This window comes from Halichoerus grypus, chromosome 10 (assembly GCF_964656455.1).
Source record: "Halichoerus grypus chromosome 10, mHalGry1.hap1.1, whole genome shotgun sequence".
NCBI classification, from domain to species: Eukaryota; Metazoa; Chordata; class Mammalia; order Carnivora; family Phocidae; genus Halichoerus; species Halichoerus grypus.
Genome location: NC_135721.1, coordinates 64,500,992 through 64,524,070, shown reverse-complemented (window position 1 = coordinate 64,524,070; position 23,079 = coordinate 64,500,992). Strand labels below are relative to the sequence as shown.

Sequence of the window (23,079 nt, the reverse complement as noted above, 5' to 3'; positions counted from 1 at the left end):
TTTCCATCGGGGACACCGATGGCCCTCTCACAACCTCAGAAAAAGCATGCAGCTTCCCACATCGGTCAGGGTATTCTCTGCTTGTTGCTGAGAGGATGGAAAAACTCTCCCTCTTTAAATGGCTCTCGCTGGAGCTGTCTTTGCCAGGCCATGGCTCATGAGCCAAAAATGGAAGCTGGTTTCTGGTGGCAGCTTCGACTTCCACCACATGTCAGGACTGCCCAGTGTGAGCAGCCGACTCATACTCCACCCTCACCCTTCCCCACCTGGGATGAACGGTGTGTGGCCTGGGTGTGCAACTCTGAAGAGCTTTCCGTAATCACTCATAAGTTGGGCTCTTTTATTTGGTTATGCTTGTTGAAAAGGAGCTTACTTTGTTTTAAAACCAATTATTTGAGTGTTGCCAGTGAAAACCGTTTACAGTATCCGTGGCAGAAACTGCTGTGTTCATTTTAAATCTTACTTTAGGCCCCAGGATTATAAGCGGTCCCTTGCTCTTCTGTCCTAGCCTGGGCTGTGGTACAAAAGCCACTATGGAGGATGACTGTGAAGACACTTCTGAACTCAAATGTCAGCCAGACTAACCATCAGGAGTTTACACTAGAGACCCCTGGAGAATGTACATTTAATATTTGAGAGAAACAAATAAGCTTTGTACACTTCATTAGGCTCCCACAAGTAGGGTCTGTAGTCTAACATTTCGTTCCTTCCCTCACAAACTACATACTGAGGACCCATGATGAGCCAGGTAATGTTTTAGGAAAAAAAGAGACTGAGTTCCTGCCCTCATGGAGCTTACACTCTAAAGAAACAGAGGGAAGTTGCTGCTTAGATCGACTGCTTAATTTGTATCCACTAGAAGCCACTCTGGAAAAGAACATGGAGGAAGTAGTCTGGAGACAGGAGTAATGAGACTCTGGATGGGGTGCTCACGGGTTTCTGGCTTTACAGGGCCAGCATGCAAGATTCAAGAAGTATGTGGGGCACAGCGCACACGTCACCAATGTGAGGTGGCTGCACAGCGACTCTGTGCTGCTCACGGTTGGCGGTGCCGACACCGCCTTGATGATCTGGACGAGGGAGTTTGTGGGGACCCAAGAGAGCAAACTGGTGGACAGCGAGGAGTCGGACACAGACGCGGAAGAGGACGGAGGTGAGTGAGCCCCACCTGCCGCAAGCCGGCTACCCTTCCCACACATTCCCCCCCTCCCCCACATTCTCCCTTCCCACTGCCAACCAACTCCAGGCCCCTGTTCCTTTCCATTGTTTGAGGCTATGACAGTGACGTTGCTAGAGAGAAGGCCATTGATTACACCACCAAGATCTATGCAGTGAGCATCAGGGAGATGGAAGGCACCAAACCACACCAGCAGCTGAAAGAAGTTTCGGTGGAAGAAAGGTATGGTGTCGCCAGGTTTGTTTGCATTTACTACATCTGATGACAAGAAACTGATTTCAACAAGAGTTCATTTTCTTTGCCCTCAGAGTTGCTACCTCAGCTAGTCTTTTGTGTATATGCACAGAGTCTTAACCTCCGTACAAACTGAAACTGGGGAAAATCGCCCATGGCCCCTTGATATGTGGCAAAGGGTGGGTTACACTTTGCGGAAGTTGGTTGTGGAATATGACTTGAGTAGACGTGAGATCTGGTTGAACCAGGTTTCCCTTGCCCAGAAAGGATGTCAGGATAGCCACACACTGTCTGGAATGTGATGGCTAACAGGAAACATGCTGATTAGAGGGGTAGGAGGGTGGGAGGGCTTCTAAGGTCCTGGAGGAATATTTGTGGGTCATGAAAAATAATCCTCTGTTCTTACCAGAGTCTGTGCATTACACTGTATCACTTGGCATACCTTCTCTCATTGTGTCTTCACCTGCCCAAGATTGTTCAGGTGGGTTTGGTGAGTCCAGACCTAACCAATTTGTTTTTGCCACCTCGGGATCCTTATATAGAAAGAGAGTTTCAGATGTCATTTTAGGCCTTTCTGATGTGCTGTTATGAGTATTGATAAGGGCAATAGCCAAATACTTAGGCACTTTTAAGAAAAAAGCTCCCAGTTACTACAATTTCTTAATTTATCATATTCATACTAGGAAGGATAAATACTCACTAAAACTCTAACATCTGAAGAGAATTTAATGGATCACAAAAATGTTTTAAGAATTCTCTGTGGGTTCTTTATAATGACATGGGGTTCGGTGTTCACAAGTACCCTTGTCCCACTATAATTAATGAGATTCAAGTTGGTTTTTTTTTGCATTCAGTGTGGCTTTCTGCCTAATAATAATTATTTCAAAAATTTGATCTATCACTTCTTAAAATTAGGTGGGAATGTAAATATAAAAAAATATTTCTCCCTCCTGCTTTAGTTCATTGCTAGATGTTAAAATAAGCTTGATAAACAGTGGGGGTGCTATACATAAACAGATGGAATCTGCTGCAAAAATCCCTAATTCATCCCTGACATTTTTGTTAGATGTCACTGTGAAGATTCAGAGTTCTCTTTTGCTTAAAAAAAATTAGAGATTTTTCTGCAGTAGTCTATAAATTATGGTTTAGGGCGCCTGGGTGGCTCAGTTGGTTAAGCGACTGCCTTCGGCTCAGGTCATGATCCTGGAGTCCCGGGATCGAGTCCCGCATCGGGCTCCCTGCTCGGCAGGGAGTCTGCTTCTCCCTCTGGCCCTCCCCCCTCTCATGTGCTGTCTCTCTCATTCTCTCTCTCTCAAATAAATAAATAAAATCTTAAAAAAAAAATAAAATAAAATAAATTATGGTTTATCTTCTTGCAACATGGTTTTTCTAGAGGCCACGAAGAGAAAATAATTTTTAAGGGCCTACTACTTAGAATAAAGAAAGAAAAGAATCATATGTACATAAGTGCCTTAATAAACCTCACCCTTAAATAATCCACCCTTAGAAACATTTGGCCTAAATTAAACATTCTTTTGGGAGAAAAATTACTCAACCTTTCCAATGTCACATAACATTATGAAATGAGTTGACTTGGCTATTATTCCAAGGTTGTTTCTGGCTGATGTCTACAACCCAGTGCTTCATCATGTTGAGACTTAGGCCGGCCACTAAGATTTAGAAATCTAAGCAAATTCCCAATTCCAAACACTGCAGTTGGTTTCTAACCTAAACTGAGGCTCATCTGAACTTCCCCTTGTAGACAGCATCTGATCTGCAGAAGAGAGAAGGGGGCACCAGACAAGGCGGGATGTTCAGAGACTTTGTGAAAAAGCAGGATGAGAGAAGGAAAGTGGGGTGGGGAGGACTTTTGCAATAAGCTAGGCAAATACCTCACCTGAGTCCTCACCTGGGATAAGAAACGGGCTCTGTGGGCTCCAGCATCCCAAGCCGAAGAGAGAGAGGCAGAGACAGAAATGCTGGGGACCTCAGACAAGAAGAGTCTGGGGTCAGGCAGCACCTGGCTTCTCCCTGCCAATATTCAGGACTGTCAGCCCTGATACTCTTCCCTCTGGCCCTTCAAACCCTCCTGATTGGAGAGACAGAGGCTCTTCTTGACCTGCCCTTCGTTGTTCCCTCCCAGGCATACCTGTAGATACCTGGGTGCCTTTTCTAAACACCTGGGCCAAGACATGCCCCCCACTAAGACTAATGGGAGACAAACACTGGAGAATTACAAGAGGTGTGAGCTCGGAACAGCCTCTCACTCAGTGCAAGGACTTGTTTTGCCTTTTACCAATGTTTCAGAAAATTCTACTTCCGGTTTAAATCCTTTTCCACTTTAGAACAGTGAAATGAGCACAGGATCCATCATATTGATAATAGTGCCTTGCAGACAGCTGCACATTATGTACCAGTTAGTTTTTAAGCAACTGCATCTCTAATTCCAGAGATATTTCAGATAGTCCTAGATTGGTTCCTAGATTCCAGACATTTCAGATAGTCCTAGATTGGTTCTAATTAGACTCAGTTATTTGATTTTAAAAGAGCTGCGAGGCTTTGGATTGTGCTTCTTTGTACAATTTCTAACACACCGTGAGTTTTGATTCTTCAACAGCCACCTGATCTTTAGTTCCAATCTCTTGAGAAGTGGGAAATTGGAGAGAAATTTGTAATTGCTCTCAAAAGAATACTGAGATATACCTACCAAATATGTAATCCCTTCCAAGTGTTTATCAAGTATCATGGTCTCCCACTTCAACTTTGCTCTAGCACACTGGGATGCCTTCCCTCTTTCATCTAGCCACACTGGTCTAGCCAGTACCCAACCTTGGGTGAACTCTTGGGCAATCCTGTTGCTCACCTGCAGTGTGTGGCATGTGGCTGAGGAAAGTCAGGTTTGGGGAACCTGTGCTTTTAGACCTCATCTGCATATTTAGGGCTGCCCCATAGTGCTCTTCTTCATCCTCTGCTGACTTCAGTTCTGGTCTTAAAGCAACCTTTCCAAACCCCTCCTGCCTCTCACGTTCCCACCTCCACCCTGACACACCCTCTTGCTTTCAACTTCTGGTGTCATTCCTACTTTGCTGTGTTTTCTCAATATTATGGCTGTTTCATCCACCTGCAAACTTAAAGTTATTACTTAATAAATACTTTAAATGTCAGTTCTTTTTCAGAAAAGAAAAAAACAGGAGGGGAAGCATGGTTTTCAGAGCAATTTAAGATACAAAACGCCTACCATCATCACAGCACAAGAGATAGTACCAAAATACTGTGTTCTCACTTCAGTAAAAACAGTTCTGAACTCATCAGGAGAAAAGCCCTGAAATTTGCTCAGAACCAGATTACTAGAGTTGCCTATAAAATTAAGAAGTTTCTTTCACCACTTTACCAAGTTCACACCAAGTTGATATGTCATTTTCTAATGTATAAGGTACGACTTTCAGTTTTAGGGAGGTCACCTAGCCCAAACTGGCCTAAGCGAAAGGATCCTATTGGCTGACAAATCTGAAAATCCAGGGATAGTGTGACTTCAGGTGTCCCATGATAGGGAAACTCAAATCTTGCTATTCTCTCTCCATATCTCAGTTCTGCTTTCTCTCAGTTATTGCAATTCAAGTAGCAAAATGACTACAGTGCCTGGACCTTAGAGCCCAGCAGGAAAGAACTACCTCTGATTGACAAGTCCTTGCAAATGTTTTATGATGTACTATTGGCTCTGTGGGTCACATGACCACACTTGAACCAATCACTGGTGATCTGTAAACTATGAGCCTTTTATTGACTGTTCAAGAAAGTAATTATATGCCACCCATAGACTAGTAGTGTAATCACCTCTACCAGAAGTGAAAGTCCAAGGTGATTAACAAAATTTGATTTTAAGCTTTATTTGTTTATTTGACACGGGATGGGGGGAAGAGAGAGCAAGCACAAGCAGGGGGAGCAGCAGGTAGAGGGAGAAGCAGGCTCCCTGCTGAGAAAGGAGCCCGATGTGGGGCTCTATCGGAGGACCCTGGGATCACAACTCAAGCCGAAGTCAGCCACTTAACCGACTGAGCCGCCCAGGTGCCCCCAAAATTTGATTTCTATATGAACCCAAAACAGGACATGTCTACTGCCCTCCGCCTTTTTTTTGGTCATATACACACTCTTAAAATGCTCCACTTTAAGCTCTCCCACATAAATGATTGGAAACACAGTTAGCCCCTCCCCAAAGAGTTTCAATCAGTTACTGTGTCCAGCCGCACATCCAGGATCTCGGGGAGCTATGAAGTCTTCTCATCCAGGTCCAGATAAAGTTCTTCATAGTCCTGTGACTGATGATAATGTTGACCACCCTAACATGCCAAATAGACAGTGGTAAAGAGAGGACAGAATGAGGATAGTTTTTTAAACTGCCACTTGGAAGGAGAGAGAGTGAGACACAATACGTAGTGGTCTCTGGTCCACGTCCATATCATCCCCTGCTGGCTGGGACAGTCATAGACTCCTGCTCTTGCCACGTGCTTGTTTTGCACAACTAGATAGTAATACGAATGTTAGAAGAGGTCAACAGTCAGAGGATGTAAAGGTTGTGTTTGTTATGACAAAAGATACACCAAGTGAAAACACAGAGTAGGAGGTAACACACTATCTTCTAAAAGAACCAACTTCCCCTAGTCTTTCAAATTCCTCCTGGAACGTAACCGATGCCCCTGTGGGGTAAGGATTCTACCAGGCACCAGAAACTCCCGTGTCATTCCCATAGAACTGAATCCTCCCCTCCCACCCCCACCCTGCCCAGAACTCCTCCCGGACTCTTCCAGAAACTCTGGCTCTGTGCTTGGCCACTCCCCAGATGACCATGACCAGTGCACGCAGTAAGACAGGGAGGAAAGTCAACATTAAGAGACATCACCCAGAAGGCCCAAGCTTTAGGTGGATCTAATTCCATTTTTGATCCTTTACCCTCTGGCCTAAGAGTTGGCATTCATAGCATCAACTTAGCAGGAAAGGACTTTGGACATTTCAGACTGGTAACTACTTGGATACTCAAAGTCAGTCATATCAGTGAAACAAATTACTGTTTTCTTTTGAAAAATCCATTAAATCATTTTTCATTCTTTTTGTCCTCATATTTTGATGATAAACTCAGCACTGGTTAATTGGTTACTGTTGGTATATATTCCTTTTTAAAAGCATAGTTCTTGTTTGTCTCTTGAGGTAATAGTATAACCTTTTTAGGTGCAGCCGATTCTGATGGTGCTATTGTTATCATTGTTTAATGTTTAAATTGTCACTGTGTGGTCTTTAGCAGACCTTTCTTTGGGTTGGTATCTGTGGCTTTTTCACAGTACCATCATGTACTTCTGAAATTGTCCTTGTTTTTGACAAGAGGTTGGTCCCATACTCATCATTGATTTTCCTGTGCCAGCATGGAATCTGGTTTCTGTGAGTGCACACTAGTTCCCCATAACTCCTGGAGGTGGCTTAAATTGTTGTAGACCTAAAATAGAAAAGAAAAAAAAAAACAACTTTTTTTAAGATCATGAAGTAAACTGATATTTTAAATTTAACTCTTTTTGCCTTGTTTTAATAGGACATTTGTTATGCTTCAATGCACCATATTATATATATTGTATTTCTAAAGATTACATTGGATCATGTTGTGTAAAAGATGAGAAAGCTTTCTTTTCCTTTTCTGGTTTTGATTCTTGGCTCGAGCTCTCTGAAATTGGCTTCAAAGAATGTAAAAATATAGGGCACCTATTATCTTAGATAGAATTTCTTAGAATTAGTGCACCGTGAGAGGTATAACCTAAGTCTTTCGGGTGTGACCTGAGCTCTCTGTCAGTTGTGGCCCCAGCAGGAAAGAAAGAGTGCTCTGAAAAGGAAGTAATTTGGGGAGAGTTTAATGAAAGGACTAGTCACAAAGGTGTGGGCAGGGTTAAGAGAAACAATAGTGATGGGGTAGCTGCTCCACCACTCTTGTGTCCAGAGGTTGGTGGGGGGGAAGCTGTTGCCAGATGTGGGGAGCATTAGCTGTGGGAGCAGACTGCCTTACAGGAGCTGAGACCCGACGGTGAAGGTTAAAGGGCACCGACCTCAGTCCCAGCAAGGAGCTCTCCAGGGAATAAATTCCCCAGTTGCATTCTCCTCTGACCCTCTCATCTTCCACTGATGCCCCTCTCAAGCTGAAGCCAGTCAGAGCTGAAGGGTCGTCAAAGGCCAGCCCTGGAGGGCTCAGAGCAGGAGGAGAGAAGGGTGGAGAGTAGACATGGAGGGGTGGAAAATATCCTGCTCATGCTCCTTTCATGTTTTTTTTCCTAATGGACACTAGTATTATTATCACAGAAAAGAGCTTCTGGCCATTTTGTTGAACAGTAATTCCTATAATTTATAAATGCCTTTGAATATATACAGTCATTTCAAGATACCAGTAAATACAACCAAATCGGTATCAAGAATTATTAGAGACATTTAAAGCTCTACCTAATTTTAAATGGATCAGTTTTGATGAGCCATAGTTTTACACCCCTGTCTAGGGATGTCAGAAGAATTAACTTGTAGAAAACATTAGTACACTGAGAATGGTCACTTTTTAAAATTGATTATTTTTACTCACATTACATTTTTATATTCTCACATATCTTTAAAAATAACATGGGAACATCTTTGGCCCATCTCCAGAGGTTTTTATTTTCACATTAAGAAAAAGAACAAATTAGAAACTTACAGCGCTACAAGTATCTAGTGCCAATACCCAATTTTTTGTATGGATTAAATACCCATGCAATCCCAATTTTGGGTATGAGGTAAGTGCATGATTGCAATACAGGTGGATCACGAAGACATCTTTTTCATAACTTATAGATAGGATCTATAATATCTCCAAAAGTGGCATGTGGTCTGTTAATAAGATCCAAATGAGCTGACCAGCCATTGGTCTCCCAAGTTTCACGTGATTGGGCCATGGTTCCTAGTTGATTTTGAAATATCTCCTGTTTGACACACTTGTCCCCATCTCCTCCTCCCATCACTACTTAGATTAACCATCTGCATGGGGAATGGGAATAATGGAGATTTTTATTTGATATATTTAGTTGGAACATGCATTCAGACAAAAACCTAACTCTGTGATGAAAAATACAAAATAAATACCAAGTGAAGTATTTTTATGGAAATTGGCATATAAATATTCAGTAACTTCTGTTCTTCTGAGTGGGTACACGGGTGAGCTCAGGGGTTGTGTTCTCACGGCACCTGAGTCAGCAGTCTGTATTTGTTCAAGGTCCTTTATTAACAAGCGCTGAGGCTTGCAGCTTTTGGCTGGCTGTCCAGGGATGAAGAAAAGAATGTGGGAATTGACTGTTTCTGTTTCTATTTTATAACATTATATTTTCCACCTCTCACTTGAAGGAGAGGTTCAACCCCTTCCCCCTGCCTTCTCACCTCAGAAGCTGCATAACTTATGACCAGCAATCAGAATCCCACACTGAGCTAAAGTGTGTCTCCCCTTCCTCAGCCGGGCCCTCGGCTTGCTGTCCCCTCTCCTGTCCGTCTCAGACTGGGAGGGTCATCTCTCCCTTTAGGAAAATGTCTGAGGTAGAAGAGTTCGTTTTTAACACCTAAATTGTATTGTCTTAGCACCAGTTTAATGTAGTTTACTTATGAATTATGGATAAGTGTAGAAATGATGACATTTATAGTTCTAGTCATCTCTTGATTAGACGTATGTAGTCTAGATGTTCAGCTCTTTGACCTGGCTGTGTAACGTACCCAATCACGTGGTAAGAAAAAGTTTCAAGAAACAAACCTTTTTATACACTTTTATCAAGCAAGCCTTGTGTCTTAATTAAATACTGTTTGTTTTCCAGAGAGGGGGTCTGTAATATAATTAGAAAATCACTTTTAAATTTGAATATCGTCTTTAGTGTTTTTGTCCTAAATGATAAAGAATTACGAGGTTGAGCTACTGTCAGGGGAAATATTTAGTACCCATATATATTTTTTCATTTCCCTACCATCCAATAGTAGGTAAATGTCAATATATCTCTTTTTTTCTGTTTTCTTCCCAGTTTTATTGAGAAATAATTGACATCACTGTATAAATGTAAGACCTACTGCGTAATGGTTTGATTGTCGTATATTGTGAAATGTATCACTGCAGTAGCTTCATCTAGCCTCCTTCCTCTCATAGAAATGCAATAAAAAAGAAAGAAGGAAGAAAACCTTGTCTTTGAGAGGTGAACTCTGAAGATTTACTCTCTGTCCTGTATACCACACAGCTATGTTTACAGTCCTCAGGCTCTCCATTACATCCCTAGTACATACTTACCTTATAACTGGAAGTTTGTACCTTTGACCACTTACCTCCATTTCTCCTTAGCTTTCCCCTCCACCTCTGGTAACCATAAGTTTGTCTCTTTTTCTGCAAGTTTGGTTGGTTGTTTTAGATTCCATATATAAATGACAGCATATGGCAAATGGCTGGAATTCCTCTGTTTTTAATGGCTAATATTCTACTCTTTATTATACTGCATCTTCTTTATCTTCATTGCTTGAGGGACACTTAGGTTATTTCCGTGTCTTGGCTATTGTAGGTAATGGTGCTGCACACATTGGGGTCCAAATATCTTTTCAAGTTAGTGGTTTTGTTTCCTTTAGATACATTTCCCAGATGTGGGATTACCGGATCATCTGGTAGTTGTATTTTTAATTTTTTGAGGAGCCTCCATACTGTCTTTCACAGTGGTTATACCAGTTTGCATTCCCACTAACAGTGCACATGGGTTCCCTTTCTCCACATCCACTATCTATCTTGTCTTCATGATGATGGCTGAACAGGTGTGAGATGATAGCTCATTGTGGTTTTAATTTGCATTTCCCTCATGCTAGTGATGTTCATCTTTTCATGTACCTATTGGCCTGTCCTATATCTTTTTTGAAGAAATGTCTCTTGAGGCCTTTAGCCCATTTTTTTTAAGGTTTTTGTTTTTTTCCTTTGTTACTGGATTGTATGAGGTATATATATATATTTTGGGGGGGGGGGCATATTAATCCCTTATCAGATACATGGTTTGCAAATATTTTTCCCATTCCATAGGTTGTCTTTTCACTTTTTTGGTGTTTTTGGGTTTTTTTTGTTTTTTTTTTTTTTGCTGCGCAGAAACTTTTTAGTTTGATGTAATCCCACTTGTTTATTTTTTTTTGTTGCTTGAGCTTTTGGTGTCATAACCAAAAAATCATCACCAAGACCCATGTCAAGGAGTTTTGTTGCTATGTTTTCTTCTAGGAGTTTCCAGGTTCCATGTTTTACTTTCAAGTCTTTAATCCATTGAGTTAATTTTTGAGAGTGGAATCAGATATGGGTCCAGTTTCTTTCTTCTGCATGTGAATATCCAATGAGCCCAGAACCATTTATTGAAGAGACTGTCTTTTCTCCGTTGAGTATTCTTGGCTCTTTTGTCAAATATTAGGTTGACCATGTATGCTTGGGTTTATTTCCAGGCTCTTGATTCCGTTCCATTGGTCTATTTGTTTTTATGCCAGTACCATACTGTTTTAATGACTGTAGCTTTATAGTATACCTTGAATCAGGGAGTGTGATACCTCCTGCTTTGTTCTTCTTTCTTAGGATTTCTTTAGTTATTAGGGGTCTTTTGTGTTCCATACAAATTGTAGGAGTGTTTTTTTTCTACTTCTGTAAAAAATGCCATTGGGATCTTAAATAGGTATTGCATTTAATCTATAGATGGATTTTGGTAGTATTGACATTTTAACAATATTAATTTTTCTAATCCATGAATATGGGATACCTTCCCATTTCTTTCTGTCTTCTTCAGTTTCTTTCATCAAGATCTTACAGTTATCAGCATAGAGTTTTCACCTCTTTAGTTGAAATAATTCCTAAGTACTTTATTATTTTTGATGCTATTATAAATGGGATCAATTTCTTTACATCTTTTTTCAGAAAATTTGTTGTTAGCATATAGAAATGCTACTGACTTTTTGCATGTAATTTTATATCCTGCAACTTGACTAAATTCATTGGTTAACTCTAATAGTTTTTGGGTGGAGTCTTTAGTATTTTCTATATATAAAATCATGTCATCTGCAAATAGAAACAGTTTTACTTCTTCCTTTCCAATTCCGATACCTTTTATTTCTCTTTCTTGCTTGATTATTTCACCCTAGGACTTTCAGTACTATGGTGAATAGGAGTGGTGAGAATTGTCACCCTTGTCTTGTTCCTAATCTCAAAAAGCTTTCAACCTTTCACCACTGAGCATGATGTTAGATATGAGCTTGTTTTATATGACCTTTATCATGTTGCAATATGTTCCTTCTATGCCTAATTTGTTAAGAGTTTTTCTTATGATTGGACGTTGAATTTTGTCAAATGCTTTTTTGCATCTATTGAGATGATCATAGGATTCTTTTCTTTCATTCTATTGTGATGTATCACAGTGACAGTCTGCCTATTTTGAACCATTCCTGCATCCCCAGAATAAATCCCCCTTGATTATGGTGAATGATCTTTTCAATGTGCTGCTAAATAAGGTTTGCTGGTATTTTATTGAGAATTTTGGCATCTATAATCATTAGGGATATTGGCCTGTTATGTTCTAGTAGTGTCCTTTTCCAGTTTGGTATCAAGATAATATCAGCCTTGTAAAATGAGTTTGGGAGTGGTCCCTCCTTTTTTATTTTTTATTTTTATTTTTGGAAGAATTGGGGTTAATTCTTCTTCAAATGTTTGGTAAATTTCACTAGTAAAGCTACTTCATTTTGGGGTCTTCTTAGTTGGAGTAATTCACATATTTTAAAGTAGAAATCTTCACAGTTAAAATTTTTAATTTGAAATCATTCTCTATTTTTGGCCATTTTTTATAGCAAAGGTTAGTTAATGACAGAGTTTTATATCAACTGTGTTATTACCATTACCTCCAATATTTGAAACCATTGGCATCTGTAAAGTCCCCTGTTTTTTGATTCTGGAGTCTCTAACTTTTACAAAAAGAGTTGAATCAGTGAAAGTCAAAGCAACACTCAGTTCCCTTGGGGCTTCCTTTTACATCTAAACCTCAATAGGTGTGCAGTGTTTATCTGGAAAGTGGCTGGCTGCATTCTGGCAAGGGCCTGCAGGAGTCCTTGGCATTAATCCCGCTCTGACAGCAATCTGCTTGGTCATCACAATAGGACAGTGATGTCAGTGATGGAAAGATGACAGTACAAAAGTTAGAGATGTAAAGTTTCTTTAATTTTGGAGTATTGGAAAGCTGTAAGCATAGTTACATAAGGCAGGAACTAACAGCATTTCCTTAGCCTGTGTTAAGGCTTCGCAAGTCCCCAGAGTACGCCAATGAAACAGACAGCCATACTTAGGAGAACTTCTTCCAAATAGAAGAGCCTCCCCTTACTGTTCTCCTGAGGTTTTATTTTATGCCTTTTAATATTTTGTCTCCTCCCCAAACACATACCCAAGTGCTTAGGATGGTCTGACTACATGCCTGCAAGCTCAGAAGGTATAACCACACCAAAACAATTCTCACACACTGCAACATGTTTACATGAGATTAGGGAAACTGACTTTGGCTTGACCAGAATCTTGCCTCAGCATGCCCTGGTTTCAGGTTGTGTGAGGTTATCTCCAACACAGTGGGATGGGGTCCTTGGTCATCCTTCTGCTCTGCCTGTGGTGCTTGCCAAGATCTTCTTTGTTTGTCCTTGTTTTTTGCCAAGTCTGAGATTGGCTTCATGGAGGATGACCTTTTTGGGCTTTGCTCTATTATCCCACTTCTGTTGTGGGAGGCCTTAAGAGGTGAGCAATCACAGGCCTTTGTTGTTGGCCAGATTTGGGGATTCTCATAAAGCCCCTCTCCTGCAGGTAGGATGTCAACTCTGTGAAAGCAAAATTTCTGATACAATGCCTTTTCTCAGAATTTGATAACAGTGCCAGCACTCAGTAAATGATTGTTGATTGAGTGAATAAACTCCTTAACAATTTAACAAGGTTTAGGTCCATTTCTAGTCACTGATATCCATGGGCTAGATATCAAAGTCTTTGATCTTGTTGGCATCTTGTCTTTATATCCATAATCCATTTTGGAAATTTGTTCCTCTAAGAATTTGGCACCCCTGGCCATTTTTCCAGTTCTCAGTTTAGTCTCCCCCTGGCTTCTGCCTTTAGGCAATTCCTAACAACTGTCCTCACTCCTAGTCTCTGTGGCATTGAGACTAACTGTCCCCTTTTTCTGGCAAGGAGTGTGTGACTTGGGTGATCCAGGGGACCAGGCACCTCCTCTGATCATTCATATGTGCTATGAGCTTCCTTTCATGTGGATGGATGAATGGTGCCTCTAGTAGTCCCCCCGCACAGGGACTTGCCCCAGGCACCAGTGGCCCCCTGAACTACTCACCCACATTTGACTGACCCCAGCTGTCAACATCGCAGTATCTCTTAGTAACCCCCACTTGGACCTACAGGTAAATCAAGATCCTGAAGGGTGATCCTCTCCTTCCCGTCTCAGTAAGTGTTCCACTATGAAGAGGGCAGTTTGGGCACCCCCAAACATGTATGAGGGAGGTGTTTGTCCTGAGTGGAGTCTCTTTCCCAGTCCTCCATGGTGTGCGAAATTATGTCACCCTCCATCCATCTCAGCTCCCCAGTGTGAGGAGATGCTGGGGTGGCATTGCCAGAATTATTCTTAGCAGGGGATTATAAAGGAGGTATCTGTGAATACTCCTACATTAATATTTTAGTCCCTCTAGTACATTTTTAACCATCAATCTATGCCATATGTTCCTTGGGAAACCAAGACGCTTTTACCAATCCACAATTAGAAGCAGATTCTGAGCCTTTTATAAATGCTGGTTTCCTCATCTCTGAAAGGTTGGATCCCAGCACCAAATGACCTCAAGACTGCACTCTAGCACTAGGGTTTTGCAAACCTTTTCCTAAGTTGTGCTTACAGCTGAATGGGGAAGGCCCTAAAATTGACCTCCTACTTTATCATATCCCTTCTGAATTGGTTTATACAGATTTATGAACTTAAGCAAAAAGAAAATCTTATAAAGAAAACGATACACCGTGGGTTTATAAAGAAACACTAAAGGAATTTTGTTTTTGTTTCAGCCCCAAATTAATAGCCACCTTTAATCCTTGGATCCTGAATATTTTGGTCCATGGTATCAAGATGCTTAAAGTTCCACTGGATTGTCAGCTTTGTCTGTGAGTCTCTTAGTGCCTCAAGGGTTAGTGCCGTGCTGTCCTGGTTCTCCCCATGTGCCTAACGCAGTGCTGTGCTCACAGTACATGGTAAACAAATGTTTGTCGAATGAGTAGATGAATGGATGAATTTACTTAGCCTGCTTCTCTTAATATTTAAATATATTCATCTGTCCTCAAAATGGCCTACAAATCCCTTCTTGGTCAGCAACCAGATTTACCTTCATTTTGTTAGCATCCATGGGTGGTCTCATCTTTGTGGGGCACGGTGTGACCCATGTAGAATCTGGCGTGGGACAGCTCTCTCAGGTTAAACAATTTTATCTTCATACCGTCTGTCTGTTAGGAATTAAATGTCTGTTTGGTTTAAATCTATTTAAATAACCCAAGGCAAAAAGAACGGAAAAGACAAGTCTGTGTTATTGTAGCCATCACACCTATTTTACATCCAAAGCTTCTCTGTCAGTGGATTTACAGTGAAACAAAAAACATGCTCACAAGTGGCGAAGTGTAAAAATATTGCAAAAGTTAGCTAGATTTCCCTGAATTGAAAGAAACCGCCATCTCTAGGTAATCCCAAATTTTTCTTCTAACCTTTTCTGCTATGTTCAGGGAGAGAAACCTGCCCCCCAGTTTTTCGTTTTTTGTTTTTTGTTTTTTTTTTAATGCTGTATTTAATCAGTCACTGCCCATTTCAAGTTTGCCTGAGGCATGATGAACTTGGCGAATCAGGACAGTGCTCCCCTCCATGGGGAAATAAACGAATAAACAGCCTGGCACTTCCCCTTTCCTCGCTCCCCTGGCCTCACAGAGGCCCTTTGTCATCATTGATCAGTAGCTGCTTTGTGAGCTCAGATTGTAAGAGCTGCTAAGAACTGACAGTCTTGCTAACAGGTGCTTCTGAATTCACCCTCAAAGTTACCATTTTGAGATCTGTCAAACCCCCTACATCCTATCTTGAAGCTTGGTCTGATAAATGGGAAGGAGCCTGAATTCTCCATTTCCATCCCATTTGTGATGATGGACTGACCTTAAAGAGCCTAAGAGTTTGTTCTTAGGAGACATGCCATTGCCTGTCTGTCGCGTGTAAGCCAGGCTCAAACCTCACTCGGGGGCAGCGATTGCACGTGTGCGGGGCACACAGGCCAAGGAGCATCCCTGCTCTTCCAGAGCATTTCTCTCTAGGCTGAGTTGTTCTTTATTCCACCCCTTAGTTCTGTCGAGTTCTGCACTCCCGGCTGGTCTGAGTAGGTAGAAGCTGGCAAGTTTCCTGTTCTTTAACAAGGTGGGAGGATGTGAAGTTACGGTATCTATTAAACTCTCAAAATGCTGAAATTAACCATTTCAAATGCCTGTTGTTTGCCTATGTAACTCTGAATAGTTGGGTTTTTTAAGGGAATTTAATGCTACCTTCATAAATGATTCCCCTTATTCACTTCTTTTGATTTTATGTATGGTTTGAAGCAAAATAATGACTTTGCTATAACTGATAATTTTAGGAATCAAACCTGCCATTCATTAGAGCCTAGTTTGTTCACTTTTTATCATAAAAAAATGTGCCAGGGCTTGAAAATGCAGAGGTAGAGTGATTTTTTTTTTTTTTAAAGATTAATACACCCAGGAAATCATACTCTTACAGTGTAAACGGTTGACTCAAACCACTGGCTCATGGAGGTAAGGAACACGTCACACACTGGTGAGCGATTTTCTGATGAGAGGGAGTGTCTCTTACAGGACAGTGGCAGGGTTGGGTGCACTTGTTTCTCTCAAGTCTCTGAACATGTCTCAGATCTCCATTTGGCGGGAGTGGGCGCTACCGGGGTTGTTACCCTCCCTTTTCCTCCTATTGTGTGGTTGTAATGTGGTAACCGGGGAGGTGTTTGGAGAAGCAGTTGTTGGGGTGCATGATTCGTGCCCCTTGAAACAGTGTCCCTAGCTGTAGGGTGTGGGGGATCGGGTGTTCTGTGGGTGTTTGTAAAGCATATTGGCTCGCTCTTTGGCCAGCCCCACCCCACTCCTTTGAAGTTCCCATCATGCTCTGCCATCTTTTCCCCTTTCCTGTCCTTGTCAGTTATCAACCTCCTGTCTCTGAGGAGTTTCGCTAACGGTCAACGAACTGACCGCCGGCTCCTGCCAGGCAGGGGTTATATCATCACCAGTAGCTCCCTTCTCCATCAGTGTCTTCAACTTCTCTCCTCTAGATTTCTCATTCCCAGTAATCCTGATCTTAATCCTCATTAAACCATCCTAGATACCTTGATACTTCCATTTTTTCTAGATTCATCAACTCCTCCTGGCCTCATTGTTTTGTCTGCCTGAATGCCACTTTTCCAGTCTTCTTGGCTTTTCACCCCTGTATTTCCCCTACAGCACATACCTCCATTCTTCTGACTAGAAAATCGCACTAGTGCAGACTGCCCTCACCAGAGTCCATGTTGCCAGGGACACTGAGGCCCTCCACTGCTCCTTCGTGTTCATTCTTGTCTTTGGTTGGCTCCCTCTGCCAGCCACTCCACAGTGAAAGACAGTTCTGGCCTTTCCTCATCCTCCTGCCCAAACCCTACACCCTACTCTTGGCTTTTCTACCCTACTTCATGGAGAAAACAGAAGCTATTGGGCATGAACTCTATCTTGGCACTTCTTTATCGCTCCTCTGTTTTGCTTCCCATCCTTTACCCCATGTAAACCATTCACTTCCTTTCTTCTCAGAAGGATGAGGTCCCTCCTCCTATTCAAGGCTGGTCCTTCAGCTGGTGCTTGGACCTCAGCCTGCCAGCCATCCTTGCTCCCTGATCATTGCCTTTCACTCCTATATCTCTTATGCCACTCCCCCCGAACTGGATCCATGTCCTCAGCCAAGAAATGCATTCTAGTCTTTCCCATCCCCACCAAACTCTGCTCGGGAAATAAGTTAATCTTCCCACTGATCCTGTACACTTGCACACATATTCCTGCCCTTACCTTCCTTCTTCTCATCCAGGCTTTACCAAATCTCTCCTTCACTCTCTAGCCCATTCTATCAGTTAGTCTTCTGTCCCTGCCATCCTGCAGACATGGTGACTTTCAGATTCCCAAATCCTCTTTGTCTTATTAAGAGGAAGAACGTGCTTCTTCTAGAGTAGCATTGTGCGGTAGAAATACAATGCAAGCCACATAGGTGATTTTTCTAGTAATCGCATTTAAAAAGTTAAAAGAGATGGTGAAATTAATTTTAATAATGTATTTTATTTAACCCGATATATTAAAAATATTATTTCCACACATAATCATTGTGAAAATTATTAATGAGTCATTTTATTTTCTTTTTTAAAAACTATTTTTACTAGGTCTTCAGAATTGGTGTTTATATTACTGTTACAGCACGTCTTAATTTGGATGAGCCACATGTGGCCAGTGGATACCATGTAGGATAGTGAAGTTATATCCATTCTTCTCTCACTTATTTTTTAGGAACCATCTTTCCTGGCCCTCCTCCTACCTCTTCAATCATTTCTTCTCGGTGTCCCATGTCTGCCCCGTCTTCTAGCCATTCACATGCTGTTGGTCCTTAGGCTTCCAACTCTCTTCCTGATAATCTCATATATTCCACCCATTGGCTGATGATTCTCTGAGTCCCACCTCTCAGTTGGGCTTCCAGCCCACAGACGTCCAAAGTTTAACATGCCACAAGGGAGCTCATTATCTTTTGTCATGACTCTTCTCTTCCTGTCTCAGTCATTGGTACCACCATCCACCAGGTGCCCAGGCAGAAAACTGGTATTCCACTTGAATTGCTCTTCCTCCTTGAATGCCTACAACTAAGCAATTACAGAGTTCTTGAAGTCTACTTTGCCAGTATTTCCTTAAAGATTCCCTTGTTTCCTTCTCTACAACTACTGCTTTAGTCAAGATCTTCATCATCCTTCCCTTGGATTGCTGGAGTGGCTTCTTCAATAGTCTGCCCACCTTATTCATAGTTCCTCTTATATTCTTTATGCCCTCAATTTTTCACCCAAATAAATTGATATTCACCTAAAATGGCCAAGTCTGGGATTATATCCCCATTTTTGTAAAGAAAAAAAAGGGGGAGATGGGCTATATTATAGGCTTCAGTCCAAAGAATTTGGAAGTTGGCAGGCTTCCCTCAGGGCATCCCATTATTCTCCTGTCTGACTCTCTCCCTTCTACTCCAGTTCACCACTGAGCAGTTCTACAGGTGGTTCTGGAAGACATAGGAATACATTTAACAGAATCCAGCTCCTTTTGTTTTGATAATGGAGATCTCCCATGGCTTTGTAGAATTTTCCTCAACCTGAATTTATCTGAGCACAATGGTTCTTAATCTCTCTCTCTCAAATCACATACGTCTTCGAAAATTTGCTAAAGACATGCCTCATTTCCCCCAGAAAAGTGCACAGGTGCAAACACAATTTAGCATAAGTACCTGAAGCCCACCCATGGGCTGATAAGTCTCGTTGGAGGACAATACTGAAACAGTGCTCAGATCATCTGCTGGTTCCTGCAAAAAAGGATCAAAAGTAGCTTGGTTTCCCAAGACATTTTGAAGACTCTTAGACCATTTTATGCCACATTTTGGAATCTGAAGAAAGCTATGTTTCCTCCAAGGACCCTTTGAACATTGTCTGACTAACAACACTGAAAACAATTCCAAACTTTCATCTCTTGGCTAAAAGTAGCTGATTTTCTCCACACCCACACCCCTCTCTTATAGAAGCTGTTTGCAACAACTTTGTTTCTTACTTGCTTTCTGAGCCTCACTCCCCAGTTGGCTGTCATGTTGCGCTCATCTGGGGGTGTGACTGATTTTCCTCCCATCTTCCATCATTTCAGACGCTTCCCTAAGAGACTTGGCTCTGAGCCCTCTCCTGTGCATCTCAGGTCATCATGTGCTCTGCCCCACCAGCACCCTGGGGAGGGGGCAAAGAGGGGTGAACACGGGGCTCTGGCCACCTCTGGGGGGCTCTCTGTGGGGTGAGAGCTCGTGTTGGGAAGACCACTCACGTCTTCAAGTGAGCCTAAGCTTTCTCTTCAGCAGCCCAGCTGCCAGACGACAGGATTGCAGCACCAACCGACCTCGTGGTCCTTCCCTGCCCAAGAGTGTGCCATTTCCACAGAGTCCATGGGGCTGTGCAGTAGGGACTACCCACTGGCAAGGGTGGGTGTTGCAGCCTGCACCCCCCAGTGCCGCACAAGAACACTGCCGCCTCGTTACTTAACAGCCAGTCACAAGCTCGAGGCCACAGGCCTCCCCTTGGCTTTTTGCCTCTGCTCTGTCTTCACTGGCAAAGCTTCTCTTCTACTCTCTCAGAGCTCAAGCCTGTCCGTAGTCCTCTCCCCTGATTATCCAGTTTGTTTGCTCTTTTGCCAGGCTCCCTCCTTAAGTTTCTTGCCCAGTGGAAACTCTCTTCTTTGTTTCCCTGAGTGACTTCAAAGTTCCACTTGCCTCCAGATGCCCCTTTGTGTCTCTGCTCCACCCCTCTGGGATCCCCCCCACCATTCGCCCCCCACACTGGGCTCTTCACCTTCCCGTGTCTCCCCGCTAATCCCCACTGCGCTCACTCCCTTCCTGGCTCTCCCATCCTGAGTACCAGCTGGGACAGCCAGCTATAAAGAGTTTATTGGACTGAAAAGTGAGTGAATGTTCTCATGCACCCTACTCTTTCCCACCTCAGCAAAGCTTTTCAGAGTCACATTTCCAATGGAATCTGAATCTGGAAGGATTTAGATCTGCTGAAAAATGCCAAACCTCCAGCCTTTGGCTGTGTTTGAGATTTTTGGCAGTTCCTCCCATGTCTGATGTTACGAACACTGTTTATAGATGCCTGGAAAGAAGCCTTTAATGCTTGTATTGTGTTTTAACTTGCTTTCCTTTGGAGGCAGGGAATTGTCAAGTAAGTATTCACAGCACTCTGGAAAAGCCCAGGTGTTCGATGAGCATCCAGTACTAAGCGTTCATGCAGAATCCACAACCGCCAAGGGTCTATACTTACAATCCGCTGAATTTGCCACCATGCAGGTTTCTTCCTTTTGCCCCTCTCATCTGCAGTTTTGAAGCAATACAGCTATAAACATATGCTTGTGAAATAAGAAAGAAACATTCTGAGATTGCTTTACTTTTCAGTTTTTAACTGAAAATCAAGGTGAAAAAAAGCATCGGATTGCCTCTATGTGTATATATATACCATCTCGTGTATATATGACTATGCAGTGTCTGTGCTTGGATGCATACTTTGTATACACTGTATAATATGGGACATATTATACAACCTGTGTGTACCCCGGAAACGAGCCCTGTGTTAATCTCAAATTCTGCCTCTGAACCACGCTGCAGCCCCAGTGTCCTCCTGCCCCCATCTCAGACCTCGGCTTGCTTTTGTCACACACTTGAACATTCTTAGGTGAAAGAAGAAACCCACGGATTTCATTTGAAAGTCCCACTAAAACAGAAGAAAGAGCAGATGTCCTGGGAAGTGATAATTAATGTGAAGGAAGTGTCTAATTGCGAGAACTGGCATGCACCCAGCCTCCCGGTTTTGCTCAATTTGGCAGCAAATGACATCAGCCGGGGGTGTCGTTTTGCAGAGATGTGCTTGCTCCCTATTCTTCAGCGCAGATAATAATACCATTTGGTCCAATTATCACTTATGATTATATAACCTGTTTTGATTGAAGAGTTTCTCAGAAAATAAAGGTAACTTGTTTTTGCCCCAGCACAAAAACACAAGCCGTTCCAGCAGGCAAGCTGCCCGACCAAGAAACACTGGGAATTCTTAGGCTAAATTATGAGTCGAACTTGATTCGGAAACAAAGCACCCATTGTGCGTAACTGCCAGCGACATCCAGGAGGATGTGATCGTTTCTCTGACCACAGGTTTTTCCCCAGCACACTCTCACATAAGCCGAGTCCCCAGGCGCATTCACAAAGTCGCAGAGAGCGTGCGGGAAGCATTGACAAGGCTTCCTTTTTTCTCCCTATTCTGTAGGCGCTTTAGTGCAGAGTTTGCCCAGAGACGCCAGGGTATGAGCTTTCTGAATTCGTAGACTGGTGCACTCTTTCATTTCTGTTTTAGTTCTTTGCTGGCATGCCCGGGAAGCATGGTTTGTGCCACACAGGAATGTCTGTTCACTTGGATAATGCTTGTGCATGAATGAGGTGGTTGCTAATGTGGCTCTGAACTGTACTAAGTTTCTCCCTTGGCTTTGTTTGCTGCTTACAAGGGGATCAAGGTAATCCTTTCTCTTTGCATAGCCCAAGAGCAGTAACTGGTGGATTTGGAACCTGCAGTGGGAGCTGGGACAGGTCTCTCCCCACCCATCCTTCGTGTCCTCAACTCTGGGAAGTCTGATTTAAGGGAACCCCATGTTACAAAAAGTTGGCCTACTGGTGTAAGAGTGGAGAGCTTACCCATCATACAGTCTCTTAGCTAAATTTGGAGGCCCAGAGCCAAAATTGAGCAGGGAAAGGCAAACTTTGGGATGATGGTAGCAGTTTAAGGTAAACCATAACCCCAAGGTGTAGGGCCGAGTGGGCATTCTTTCTGCCTTCTCTCCCTATATTTCCCACTTGCCCTTTTGTGTATCGAGAGTGACCTGGGCACTTGGCCATCTGGGCCCATTCCCACACCTGACTTGTAAGTCCCACTTCACACCATGCCACGATTTTGACCACCTAATTCTGAACAACATAGGCGCGTTCCTGCCTGGAAAATGGCCGGTGGATTCAGGAAGCATAGCCTCTTCCTTCTCATTCTTAGGCTCCTCTTTGGTTTGAAAATCAGCCCCTCTGGCTCCTGTGTTCTTCCTGGCTCCCAGGAGGTAGAGAGCCTGATCCCTGACTACGATGCTTTAGGTGTGGCGTAGCCCACCCCAGTGCCTCTAAATCCATGCCCCCATCATCTGGGACCCCTAATGTCAGAATCTACCCTTTCTGGGGGAGCAAAGGAGGAAGCAGGACAGAACAAACCCAGGTGGAGGGTCTGCTGCGTGGGGACCAGCAACCTTGCTGCCTTTTGTTCAACACTATGTTTTGGGTTGTGTTTGTTTGTTTGTTTGTTTTGGTCACTCTCTGTTCCAGACCGCCTGTTAGCAGAGCAGCTCCCCAGCCTGAGAAACTCCAGAAGAACAATATCACCAAAAAAAAGAAACTGGTTGAGGTGAGGAGGTTAAACTATTTTGTTTTTAATCTGATATCAGTGTTCTAAGACCTGCCTGGTGGACATCACTATCTGCCTGTCCCATAGGTACCTTCTAGTAAACCTGAATGGACCTGCTGGATCTCTCTTGTCCTCTCTCCCTCCTACATAGCGTTGTGGCCCCAATCCCAGGGAATCATACCCACTGGGTCATGTTCCTTCAGCCCTGTCATGGGATCCTGTCAGTACTAACTTGCAAATGTCCCATGTCCTTCGAACCTGACTCCTTTCCCCCAGACCTAGTCCCCCTCAGGGGAGAAGAGGGG

At 42.8% G+C, this 23,079-nt stretch overlaps 1 protein-coding gene across 4 annotated transcripts in view; it reads left to right on the top strand.

Annotated features, from left to right (window-relative positions):
• The window catches only part of EML6 (EMAP like 6), a 260,832-nt gene that overhangs the window by 217,216 nt on the left and 20,537 nt on the right, over positions 1–23,079 (top strand). For 3 of the 4 annotated variants that reach the window (XR_013441823.1, XR_004923257.2, XM_078056549.1), the window contains exons 26-28: positions 952–1,153; positions 1,273–1,399; positions 22,696–22,774. Coding sequence is in view for 2 of the 4 variants with exons in the window: in XM_078056549.1 (XP_077912675.1) it covers positions 952–1,153; positions 1,273–1,399; positions 22,696–22,774 (408 nt within the window). In the remaining 2 variants the exon portion in view is untranslated. Of the gene's footprint in view, positions 1–951; positions 1,154–1,272; positions 1,400–20,497; positions 21,736–22,695; positions 22,775–23,079 lie in introns of those variants that run through there. The other variant, XM_078056550.1, reaches the window with a different exon arrangement.